The 12,927-nt window shown below is 43.1% G+C and overlaps 1 protein-coding gene across 1 annotated transcript in view; it reads right to left on the bottom strand.

Annotated features, from left to right (window-relative positions):
* Positions 1-4,443: 4,443 nt before the first annotated feature.
* Positions 4,444-12,927, bottom strand: part of LOC116052012 (receptor-type tyrosine-protein phosphatase R) — a 47,437-nt gene continuing 38,953 nt past the window's right edge. The window contains exons 13-16 of the mRNA XM_035996391.1: positions 11,059-11,169; positions 8,388-8,545; positions 8,181-8,294; positions 4,444-5,137 (exon numbers count right to left, since the gene is read on the bottom strand). Coding sequence (XP_035852284.1) covers positions 5,044-5,137; positions 8,181-8,294; positions 8,388-8,545; positions 11,059-11,169 — 477 coding nt within the window. The 3' untranslated portion in view covers positions 4,444-5,043. The remainder of the gene's footprint in view (positions 5,138-8,180; positions 8,295-8,387; positions 8,546-11,058; positions 11,170-12,927) is intronic.

Genomic DNA, 12,927 nt, shown 5'->3' with positions numbered 1-12,927 from the left:
AAAATGTTATAGCCCATTCACACAGAAAGCAGATTAGATGAGTAATGTTCTTCATTTCTGGCATTACTGTAGAAACCTCAGATCTCTAAAACAAGTCAACCAGGAACTGACAAAAACCACCTATTCATTTTATTCTAAAATACGTTGGACGTATTAATACTTAACTTCACTCTTTCATTGACTTTTTTTTTTTTTTTCAAACGCACTGGTACTCAAATAGTTAGGTTGTTTTCTTTTAATATTTTGACATTTTTAAGGCAGTGTCAATGTGTGTCCAAACTTCAATTTTGGGGCTCAGATAAAAACTAAAAAAGTCAACTGTTAAATTCGTCCAGTTCCTGTTAAGTTGGTGATTTATAGATGAGGTTTGTACCCCCAAATAGCGAACTTTAACGTGAGTCGACAATAGCTGATAGCTGCTAAAACACATAAAAAACATGTAAAAACAGTATAAAAATAAAGTTATTATTACTTTGATACACCAAAAATAACGTACTTACTAGATAAGAATTTACAACAGCACATCGATGAGATGACCGCACCATTGTGACGCAAATTATTTCACATTTTTGGTATGAAGCAACATATTACACAACAGGGGAATTGTCAAAGCAATAAACAAGGCTAACTACTACGCAGAGTGTAAACTCTGACACCAAGCAGCAAAACATTTCTCAGAAAATTATGTTTCTCAATTTGGCCGAGGTGCTGAAAACTGAAAAACATTACAGCAGCAATTTAAGTTCGAATCACATATATTGTGACTGAAAGTGATTGAAAAGCCTCCATTTCTTCACGTGTTTTATACGTTTGATTAGAGCTGCAAAAATTAAGCGATTAGTTGTCAACTAGGGGTGGTACGGTTCACAAAACCCACGGTTCGGTTCGTATCACGGTTTTAGGGTCACGGTTTTCGGTTCTATACGGTTCTTGTTATTTTTTCTTTTAATCTTTAACACTCCAGAAATATACTTCAGCATATGATATATAGCTAAGATTAGCATATTGAATGCATGTTGCACAATACATGCACGCAGTGGCAGTTCTATCTATTGTTTATTTCCGCTGTCGTCATAGGTAACATGAAATCCAAAATGTTCCCACACACCAGACTATATACGACGCTGGAGCATCCTCCAACTCCGGGCAGCCTTCCTCATCTCTCCCACCTGACATTTCTACACGTGACGTGACCTGCAGCAGCAGCAGCAGCACGCCACCTGAGGAGCGGTCGGCTCGGCGCCTCTCAAAATCTGACGAAAATCTTTTAAACTGACCTTTGTCGATCAGAAAACAGACGGATTCAGCAACTGCATGACCTATTTCTCGCTTAAAATGTTTTCAGAAACACTTTTTTGTGAACTATTTCCGTAAAATACGAGATCGTATTCACAACGAGACGCCATTAGAGTCTGTTTTGAAATTCGGGAGCAGCCAGACCCACGTGACGCGTTCGTCCAATCAGCTGCCATGTGTTGCGTTCGTCACGCTCATCCCCCTCGTCGTTTCCAGTAAGTGTTTTAACATAGGTGTATAAAGTGGGCACTACGGCAGTTAGAGGTTAGTGCTCGTTAACAGTGGACTGACGAACCGTGAGACGCACACATGCTCCGAACAGAGACAAGAGAACCGAGCGGTTCGGATGTTATTTCATGAACCGTACCACCCCTATTGTCAACCAATAAATTAATCTGCAACTATTTTAATAATCGATTAATCGGTTTGAGTCATTTCTTATGAAAACAAGTAAAACTTCAAACATTTTTCACCATTTTCTGACATTTTAGAGACCAAACAACTAATCAATTAATCGAGAAAATAATCACCAGATTAACCGACAATGAATATAATCAATAGTTGCAGCCCTAGATTTGATCCATTGGCATTTCTGTAAGTTTTAACACGAAGGTGAGTGCATTGAGTTCATATTCTAAGATCATTTTAAAGCAATACTAAAGAACTTTTCCGCTTCGGTCCCCCTACAGGTTGGAAGCAAAACTGTCCATTACCGTTACCAATACCATTATTCTTATGTCTCATTCGAACTACAGATCTGCTACCCAATCTGGCAAATTTGCGCTAAAATAATGTACCTTAAAATAATGCTTCCAAAATCGTTTCAGTGGTCCATCAACTCGTAACAGGATGCACCTCTGCATTCGCTTTGCTGCCTTTTATCGGCTATAACCGCACTATGCAAGTTTGCCAGATCGCGGAGCGGATCTGTAGTTTGAATGAGACATAAGAATAATGGTAACGGTAACGGTAACGGTAATGGACAATTTAGCTTCCAACCTGTCGGGGGACCGAAGCGGAAAAGTTCTTTAGTTTTGCTTTAACAAAGATAAAACAATTATTATTTTGTGAGCACTCGAAAACTACATCTCCCATAATTCTTAGACTGCAGTCTAGAGGTGCAACGATCAATCGATTAATCGATTAGTTGTCAACTATTAAATTAATCGCCAACTATTTTGATAATCGATTAATCGTTTAGGGTCATTTTTTTATTAAAAAAAATAAGATTTCTCTGATTCCAGCTCGTTAAATGTGAATATTGTTCTAGTTTCTTCTCTCCTCTGTGACAGGAAACTGAATATCTTTGAGTTTTGGACAAAACATGACATTTGAGGACGTCATCTTGGGCTTTGGGAAACACTGATCCACATTTTTCACCATGTTTTGACATTTTTATAGATCAAACAACTAATCGATTAATCGAGAAAATAATCGACAGATTAATCGACTATGAAAATAATCGTTAGTTGCAGCCCTACTGCAGTCAAAGCCTCATGGGAGCCTTACGTGTTGGAAAGTATAAAAATAATTGCTGTAACAAAGAAATTATTCTTTTGCGAGCATGGTTTAGCAGTGGAATACTAGATTTCATTAGTATAGTAACAAAATATTGCATTAGCATAGCGGGCTAATAATAGCATAAGCTTATAGGTTAGCATCCATTTATTGACACTGAAGCACACGGATTAACACTGAACTAATAAAGCTAGAATTAGCCTCTATGGAGATTGCTGTACTACGTTTGTCATTACATTGGTTTTAGATTTTAAACCCTTTTGTGACTTTCGGGCTCTCTGTAAGTTACCGAGCAGCGGACAAAATGTACATCTTGTGAAAATGGCACAGTCTGTGGAAATAAAGATCGTGAAGTTGGATTCGATTACTAGCGTTACTCCGCCAAGAAGGTCATGCGTTTGGTTCCGTTTGTGTGTCTGTCAGAAGAATTACGGAAAAACTAGCGGCCCGATTCCGATGAAACTTGGTGGAAAGGTGTAGCATGAGCCAAGGAAGAACCCATTACGTTTTGGAGTAGATCCAAATCACGGGGCGGATTATGGCTCGTTCATACGATCACATGATTGTTTTCTTTCATTGGCATTATATTTATTGTTATCAAAAGATTGTGAAAGTGCACTACAACAGATGATGTTATTTTGTGTTTATTATTGAATAGCATTTGAACATTTGCAAGCTAGATTTTTTTACTTACTTGAGCTGTAAGTTTACTGACACTTTACTATTTCTGAGAAGTTTTAAAATAAGTTCTAGTAGACGACAACTTCAGTGTGAAGTTAAGCGCAGTGCATTTGACAGAGTTGGCGGTTCAGCGTGACGAAATTTCACCAAAACGTTCAAAAGTATCGAATGAAGTACTCTATTGGTATCTGCATCACTTTAAAGGTCCTATGACATGCTGCTTTTTGGATGCTTTTATATAGGCCTCAGTGGTCCCCTAATACTGTATCTGAAGTCTCTTTATATAGACCTTAGTGGTCCCCTAATACTGTATCTGAAGTCTCTTTATATAGACCTTAGTGGTCCCCTAATACTGTATCTGAAGTCTCTTTATATAGGCCTTAGTGGTCCCCTAATACTGTATCTGAAGTCTCTTTATATAGACCTTAGTGGTCCCCTAATACTGTATCTGAAGTCTCTTTATATAGACCTTAGTGGTCCCCTAATACTGTATCTGAAGTCTCTTTCCTGAAATTCAGCCTTGGTCCAGAATTACAGCCACTAGAGCCAGTCCCACAATGATCTTTCCTTAGGATGTGCCATTTCTGTGTCTGTAGCTTTAAATGCTATTGAGGAGGAGAGAGGGCAAGGTGGAGGTGTGGTCTTGACCAACTGCCATGCTTCGCTTGTTTTCAAGCCATGATGTCTCTCTCTCTCTCATGGGTGGGCCAAATTCTCTGGTTGGTCAAAGCAGAGAAAGGGGAGGTAACCTTTCTCCTTATGACGTCATAAAGGGAAGATTCCAGATCGGCCCATCTGAGCTTTCATTTTCTCAAAGGCAGAGCAGGATACCCAGGGCTCGGTTTACACCTATCACCATTTCTAGCCACTGGGGGACCATAGGCAGGCTGGGGGAACTCATATTAATGTTAAAAAACCTCATAAAGTGATTTTTTCTTGCCATGGGACCTTTAAAGGCAAACATGAAAAAGGGTTAGTGTAAGTGACCGAACCACGGAGTAACGTACAGAGTGCGGATGTCACAAGAGCAGCGAAGCTGGAAGGTTTAGGGCTTTAACCAAAAGCTGCAACCAGCTAACAGTCATTCTCCAACAGCCAACACCACAATACAAAATCATTTAAAAATCAGAAACACAACAGTGTGATTCATCAATGTACTCACTTTCAGTCAAACTATTTCTAAGTCTCCATGACAGTAAAGAGGTAATAGAACAGTCTAATTACTGTAGTTAAAAACACGATCCGACAGTCAGTTGAGAGAAGTTAAGCGAGTCTTTTGAGCTCTTCTGAAGAACCTCTCGCCAAAAACACACGAAGAAACAGCAGAGAAGAAGAAGAAGTGCGGATGCTTTCCATTTTCAGAAGTTTACCTTTCCTCTTTCCTTCGGCAGGCTCCGCCCAAAGCAGTCCTTATTGGTTGTCCATCAAACTCAAAGACCTCCTCCAGAATTCCCCAACGTCGGAGATCATACCTGCTACAAGGAACCCGCTTCATGTTAGCACACTTCCTGGTTTTTAAGTCCACGCCTCCTGTGGGGTGGTGCACACTCATTGGCCGGTTTCTGCAGATAGGCGGGCCTCGTACAGGCTTAAGGCGTGATGGACGAACTCGTACTGCTCACCTGTCTGGATCATACCTCCTCTGCACAGACAGACAGCGACATTATTAGGAAAATGTACTTAAAGTATTAAAAGTCAAAGTACTCAACGCAGAAAAATCCTCACATTTTAGAAACGGGAATTGAAAAAAGCGTTAAAAGCATAAAAAAGAGGGTCAAAGGCGTCAAAAAGAGTGTTAAATAAATGGGTCAAAAGCGTCAAGAAAAGGGTCAAAGACATCTTTGCAATCAATCTGAATGGGGGTAGTGCAGAAGAAAACCTTAAAAAAACAACCTTATTTTGTAAAAACTATGTACGGTAGAGAACACGGAGAGACAAGTAATTATCTGATCCCGTTTTAATTGAGCCATGAATTAGGCTACACATGTAGATGTTCGTCAATTTAAAAGATAATTTAGCAAGTGAAGAAAGTCTCAGTTTGTGGTAGGTTTGTCGTAGTACCACTTAAACCGTTCAGTGAACTACATCTCTCTTCTCGCACAGTATACGTCACCTTGCTCACTAGCTAGCTAGCTTACGCCGCCTTCACACTGGCAAATGAAATCAGCTCCGTGATACGCAATACGCCCCCAGCGGACGTCGTACTACACTGCTGAAAAGCTTCGGAAGCGACTCACAAAAATGGCAGAGAGACTAGAAGGAGTGATAAGTGTCTAAATGTACGATTCTCTATGACCTCTTATACAGATAGAAATAGAAAGGCTGCTGCATGGAGAAAAGCTGCCCAGGACGTTGACAGATCACGTCGGTGATATAGCGGTATAATGTCAATAGTTCGATGTCTGTTGCTAGCTAACTAATTAGCATTAGCATGTTTGTTTATCAATACCGTAGCAACGCTGGAATTGTCGGATAGGAACCGTCCGTAGCCTTTCGCAAGAGTTAAATTTTTTGAACGCATCCGGATGACCAAATCACGCGATTTTTTTCGCACCGCACTCGTTCGGACCCATTCGCATGCAGTCTGCGAATCTCCATAGGAAATGAATGACTTCCGGTCGTTTTGAAGCCGTATCGGAGCTGATTTCAACTGCCAGTGTGAAGGCGGCGTTAGCTCTGTTCCTCAACACGTGTAGGAGCCACATATTGTATGTTGTTTATGGTCTCATTGATATTATTTACTGATTATTATATTGTAGGTGGTGGGCCTTTTCATCGCAGTTTCAGCGGAAGTGATAACGTGTGTTCGCTTCACCTGTTCACCTGTTGGGTTTTTGGGCTTTGACAGAGATGGGGGGGGTGGGGGGGGGGAGGAGCCTGGTAGCGAACACTTCCTGTTGACCGCCGCACTAACACACTTATTTCGACTCCCAGAGTAACTTTACATTTGGTAACTGCAGTACTAGATATATTTTACGTGTGGAGGAATAAATTACTGCAGTACAATCTTGAGCGCGTCACAGTGTGTTTATGCATCTCTCAGTGTTCAGTCCCTCACGGCAGCACTTTGTTGGACTGCTTACAGACGCAACAGCATACAACGTTATCTTAAGGCTCTGACACACCAACCTGACGGCCAACCTTCGGCAGAAAAGGTAGTCCGACAGCCTCCCCGAGGTCCAAAAAGTGCCTCAGTACACACTGAAGCGACGCCGACTTGAGCATACGTTCTGCGTGTGCGCGAGACGTAATACGTCTCCATAACAGCAGGCGGCGCTAATCTGTATTGTCGCCCAAAAAATGAAAACCGGCAGCTAATTGGACGAATGTGTCACGTGGGTCTGGCTGCTCCCGTATTTTACAACGGAGCATAATGGTGGCTTCGTTCAGAATACGATCTCATATTTTACTGAAAGATAGTTCACCGAAAGGTGTTTCTGAAAACATCTTAAGAGAGAAATAGGCCGTGCAGTTGCTGAATCTGTCTTCATTTCAGATCAACAAAGGTCAGTTTAACAGATTTTCGTCAGATTTTCAGAGGCGTTAGTTCCCGTAGATTCCCCTCTTCTCCGGCCAATACAGAACACACTTCTGCAGAGACACACACACACACGGAGATAATGGGGAAACCGTTCAAGCTTCACGTAGGGCTGCAACTAACGATTACTTTCGTTATTGATTATTTTCAAGATTAATTAATACAATAGTCCATTCCAGTTCCTCAAAGACCAAAGTGATGTCTTTAAAGGCTCTGACACACCAACCCGACGGCCGACCCTCTGCAGAAAAGGCAGTCGGACTGACTGCCTTTTCTGCCGAAGCCACGCCAACTGCCGACGGCAGCTGATTGGACGAACGCGTCACATGGGTCTGGTTTCTCCAGAAATTCAAAGACAGACTGTCATGGCGGCTCATTCAGAATACAATCTCATGTTGTACTAAAATAGCTCCCCGAGACGTGTTTCTGAAAACATTTTAAGAGAGAAATAGGCCGTGCAGTTTCTGAATCTGTCTTCATTTCAGATCGACAAAGGTCAGTTTAAAAGATTTTCGTCAGGTTTTGAGAGGCGTTCGTCATGCTCATCCCGCTCGTCATTTCCAGGTTAGCGCTCCACCAATCACATTGGTCATTGAGTCCGACTGCCCGCCTTCCGATTCAACATGTCAAATCGGCCCAAACGAAGGCCGACAGCTCCTCCAACGGACGACGGCGCGGAACACACCGAACAGACTCGAGTCACCGACCTCGCCAGACTGTCAGACGGCCGATTATCAGCTCGGTGTGTCAGCGCCTTAACCTGATGTGTTTTATCCAGCGTCTTTTTATCAGCCGGGAAGAGAAAGAAGGAGCTGCTGCTCGTGTGAGTAACGTTACATCCCGGTACCAAACACACAGACGTCGTAGCTTCGAAGAGACTTTGAAGAGTGTAGTCCTTCTAATTCAAATTTTCACAGTCTGATAGTTCAACAGGTTTACGACAAGCTGAGACTTTCTCGACTTGCAAAATTATCTTTTAAACTGACAAACATCATATGTGTAATCCATGGCTCAATTCAAACGGGATCAAATCATTATTTGTCTCTCCCCGTTCACTACCGGACATATTTTTTCCAAAATGAGGTCCAACGGGAGGGGAGAAGACTTTGGCTCTCTATAGTAGTTGAAGTATTTGTGTGTATGTTACCTGTCGGCTCGGAGCCGGCAGGTGATGCTCAGAACATCCACCACTCCCTCCAGCTGCAGCTGTCTGCAGCCTATCGTCGTGGCGATGAAGCAGCCTGTCCGGCCAATCCCGGCGCTGCAAGCAAAGGAGCGTGGGTAACGGAGTTACTTCACAAACTTTTACAGCAGTAGTAGAAACAAAGTTTCCCATTTCTGCGTCTCTCTTTACCTGCAGTGGACAATGACCGGCCCCATGGCGGCCGCCGTCCGTCTGTCCGTCTCCACGTCTTCCATCAGCTGCAGCAGCGGCATCGTGGAGTCGGGGGTTTTGTGGTCGGGCCATGATGTGTACCAGTAATGCTGCAGCACGCGGGTTTGATTCCCACACTACACACACACACACACACACACACACACACACACACACAAGAACACATTCAATTAGAATTCCAAACAAACAAGCAAAGACTTTAAAGTAGGGCGATATGGAGAAAATCAAATATCAAGATATTCTTGACCAAATACCTCGATATCGATATTGCGGCGATATTCTAGGGTTGACAATTGGTGCTTTCATAAAATATCTTCACACTTAGATTTTAGATAAATATTCATCAGTAATGTGGACATAATGTCAAAAAGCAAATGACAGAACAGCTAGAACAGTCTGGTAAGTTCAGAAAAGTACATCACTTTACTGTAATGCAGCCTTTAAAACCAGTAAAAGACACCACTTATGCCATATTATAATATTACGATATCCAAAATCTAAGACAATTTCTAGTCTCATATCACGATATCGATATAATATTGATATATTGCCCAGCTCTACTTTAAAGTAGCGCATAGTTTCTGTCGCCCTCATGAGGAATTCCAAGTAATGAGGCAAGCCTTTGGTGATCGCACACCACCCCTCACCCCCACCCCCTCCGCCACACTGTTGTGTCGACACTAGTAACCAAGGAGGACACGGAGGATTAAAAAAACATGATGGACTCTTCAGAAGAGGCCATTATCTTGTCATTTTTATGCAACAGAAATGCAGTCGGTCCGTCGGTCGCTTTCTTTTTTGGATTTTAATCCTTCTGCTGAACTTGTAGGTCTTTTCTCAGCAGTACAATCACTTTCACTACAATACATTTTGTGAGCGCTTCTTTGGGTTTTCAGCCACGCCTTCAACTGTTGCAGCAGTCCTCTTTAGGCTCGTTCGAGATGAGCCAGGTCTGCGCAGAAACGGTCACCGGCGATCGCCGCCCAATGCTTGCTGGTTAGATTTGTGTCTGACTTGCTCTGACGTCATGCACACGTGGGCAACGATAACCTCACGAGATCAAGGCGGACGCAGTTCTGAGTCGCAGGAGGCGCAGTTGCTCTCCACCGACTGCAAGACCCAGGCGGACCCAGGGGCATGCTGGGAAACGCCGGCCTCTCAGCTATAACAGCTGATTGGTTCACAATCGACTCAACATGATGACGTTTTATATCAACTTTTTATTGATTTTGAATTGGAGGGATTTTAACTGCTATTTGTCTGATTTAAAGGCTTATTCTGTACAGCTCACGTGTGGCTGATAGTGACTAAATCTGTTGAGATTACAGATCATCTACAGTGTGTTGTTAATTATCAGCAACAGATCGCATGTAGAGCATTTTGACAGCTACTATGTCATAATTAAAACAACTGGAGACTGTGTAGGAGCTGATATATGGGTCTGATAACATTTTATTAAATCAGAATCGGACCACAGTGTTTCTGTGACTTCCTGTTCAGCCTGAAGGCTGCTGGAATCGGCTGGAAACTGTCCGACTTGACAGCAGATTTTTGTCACCGCCCGTGGCTGCTGCTGCCTGCTCTCATCCACTTTACAGGCGAGACGCAGCAAATCTCGAACAGGCCTTTTGTCTCCGAAGCTGAACGCTGCTGTTTCCTTTCTCAGCGGTGATGTAAAACGCATCCCTTGATTACTACACCGTGTTGTAAACATAGCCATACTTTTCCCCTTGTGGAGCGGATAGGCTTAATTACAGACTTTTCCCTGCTATTATACGGCTTAGGCGCAGCGGCTAAGTGTTTTTGTGCACCGCCTAAGCATGTGAACGTAAAAAAACAAATGTGGAGAGCATTTGGACAATAAGCTGACCGTTATTATACAGTACATCCATTCAGCCGACGCACGGACGTCCGCTCGTTGTCTTCGGCACACAAGTGCCGCATGAAAGTTCACATACACAGCGGCAGAAACAGTGTCACAACCACACACACGCACAAATTATGCGTGTTGCGCACACAGCGGCAGCCCCAGCCGTCTCGTTTACGAGTGCGCGTTGGAGAGGGAGAGGGAAAAAGAGAGAGGGAGGTGTGTTTGTTGACAAGTATGAAGTAGCAGTAAAGTTATAGCTGTGAATGTAGCAGTGCAGTCTGTTTACAGTTCATCTGTCGGTGAATAAATGCTAGAACTCCTAAAGACCCGAGCCAAGTTCCCGTGTCTTGGTTGCTAGCTGCTCCTGGTTAAAGTGAATGTGCTAGCACCACGGAGATAGCGACAACTTCAGCACAGACTCACTGACTTTAGGTGGACTGGCTTTAAGGTGGACCAGCTATTCTCATTTTAGTGACATGCTTCCTCCAAATGTTGCCTTAGTAATCTGTCCCTTGCTGCAACCGACAACACCAAAAATGTATGCAAATAATTGCGTGATGACGTCACTCACATGCAAATGAGCATGTGATGTCATGTGCACGTAAGCGCTCTAAAAACCCAGGGAAAACCCTTAAGTAGCTTTGTATCAACTCATTTGGCAATGGCTTGGATGTAACAGACATTCATTAATATAAAATAGTTGTGCACTATAGCTTATAGAAATAGAAATAGTAGAAATATGAATAAATGTGTGTGTACCTTGAGTGTGAGGCTGCGAGCGGTGTAGTGTTCACACTCTCTGATGCTGTTGACCAACACCTCAACCCTCCCGTAGATTCCCCTCTTCTCCGGCCAATACAGGACACACTTCTGCAGAGACACACACACACACACACACGGAGATAATGGGGAAACCGTTCAAGCTTCACGTAGGGCTGCAACTAACGATTACTTTGGTTATTGATTATTTTCAAGATGAATTAATACAATAGTCCATTCCAGTTCCTCAAAGACCAAAGTGATGTCTTTAAAGGCTCTGACACACCAACCCGACGGCCGACCCTCTGCAGAAAAGGCAGTCGGACTGACTGCCTCCCCGAGTTGGTCAAAAATAAAGTGCCTCGAAACACACTGAGGCGACGCCGACTTCCGACGGCAGCTGATTGGACGAACGCGTCACGTGAGTCTGGTTTCTCCGGAAATTCAAAGCCAGACCGTACTAAAATAGTTCCCCGAGACGTGTTTCTGAAAACATTTTAAGAGAGAAATAGGCCGTGCAGTTGCTGAATCTGTCTTCATTTCAGATCGACAAAGGTCAGTTTGAAAGATTTTCCTCAGATTTTGAGAGGCGTTGTTCAGGCTCATCCCGCTCGTCATTTCCGGGTTAGCACTCCACCAATCAGATTGGTCATTGAGTCTGACTGCCCGCCTTCTGATTATACATGTCACATCGGCCAAAATGAAGGCCGACGGCCGCTCGGACGGACGACGGCGCGGAACACACCGAACAGACTCGAGTCACCGACCTCGCCAGACTGTCAGACGGCCGATTATCGGCTCGGTGTGTCAGGGCCTTTAATGTCTTGTTTTGTCCAATACCTAAAGATGTTTAGTTTAATATGATATAAAACGGAGAAACACAAGAAATCTACATATGTGAGACGGGGAAAACAGCATTTTCTGCCATTTCTTGCATGAACAATTTGTTCAACAGTTATTAATTAGAAAAATAGTTGCGGATTATTCTTCTGTCGATGGACTAATCAGTCACTGTTGTTCTTTTTATGTGAAACTTTGCTGCTATCTCGGCCAGAGATTCTGAATATTCCTGCTAAAAGAAAGTAAAGAAAAATAAAACAAATTAACTATCAGCAACATGTACTTATGTAATAAGTTGCTGCAATGCTTTCAAACAGCGGAATATTAGATGGAGACTTTAACTTCAACCTCAGCACGACATCCACCTCTCCTGCTCGTTTCTTTAAAGTAACTGAACTTTATTTAAGACCTCATATTATGCTCATTTTCAGGTTCATAATTGTATATTATGCACCATTTTTTTGTTGTACTGCACATTGCTGCAGCTCCTCTTTTCACCCTGTGTGATGAGCTCTCTGTTTTAGCTACAGAGTGAGACCTCTCACTTCTGTTCAATCTTTGTTGGGAGTCGCACATGCTCAGTAGCTAGATAAGGACTACTAGCCAGTCAGAAGCAGAGTATGAGGGCGTGCCTTGACAGTAGCTAGGTAAGGACTACTAGCCAGTCAGGAGCAGAGTATGAGGGCGTGCCCTGACAGTAGCTAGGTAAGGACTACTAGCCAGTCAGGAGCAGAGTATGAGGGCGTGCCCTGACAGTAGCTAGGTAAGGACTACTAGCCAGTCAGGAGCAGAGTATGAGGGCGTGTCCTGACAGTACCTAGGTAAGGACTACTAGCCAGCAGGGTTCAAAGTTAGCACCATCCACCAGCCAAATGCTGGTAAAATATGCAAGTGGCTGGTAGATTTGCTACACTCACCAGACCAAAAAAACAATGGTAATCTACTGAGTGGCTGGTAAAATGTGAACATTCACTCGCCATTTGGCCAATGGATGAAAAAGTTAATTTTGAACCCGCCAGCCAGTCAGGA

Source organism: Sander lucioperca, chromosome 20 (assembly GCF_008315115.2).
Source record: "Sander lucioperca isolate FBNREF2018 chromosome 20, SLUC_FBN_1.2, whole genome shotgun sequence".
NCBI lineage: Eukaryota > Metazoa > Chordata > Actinopteri > Perciformes > Percidae > Sander > Sander lucioperca.
This window is presented reverse-complemented; position numbering and strand designations above follow the sequence as displayed.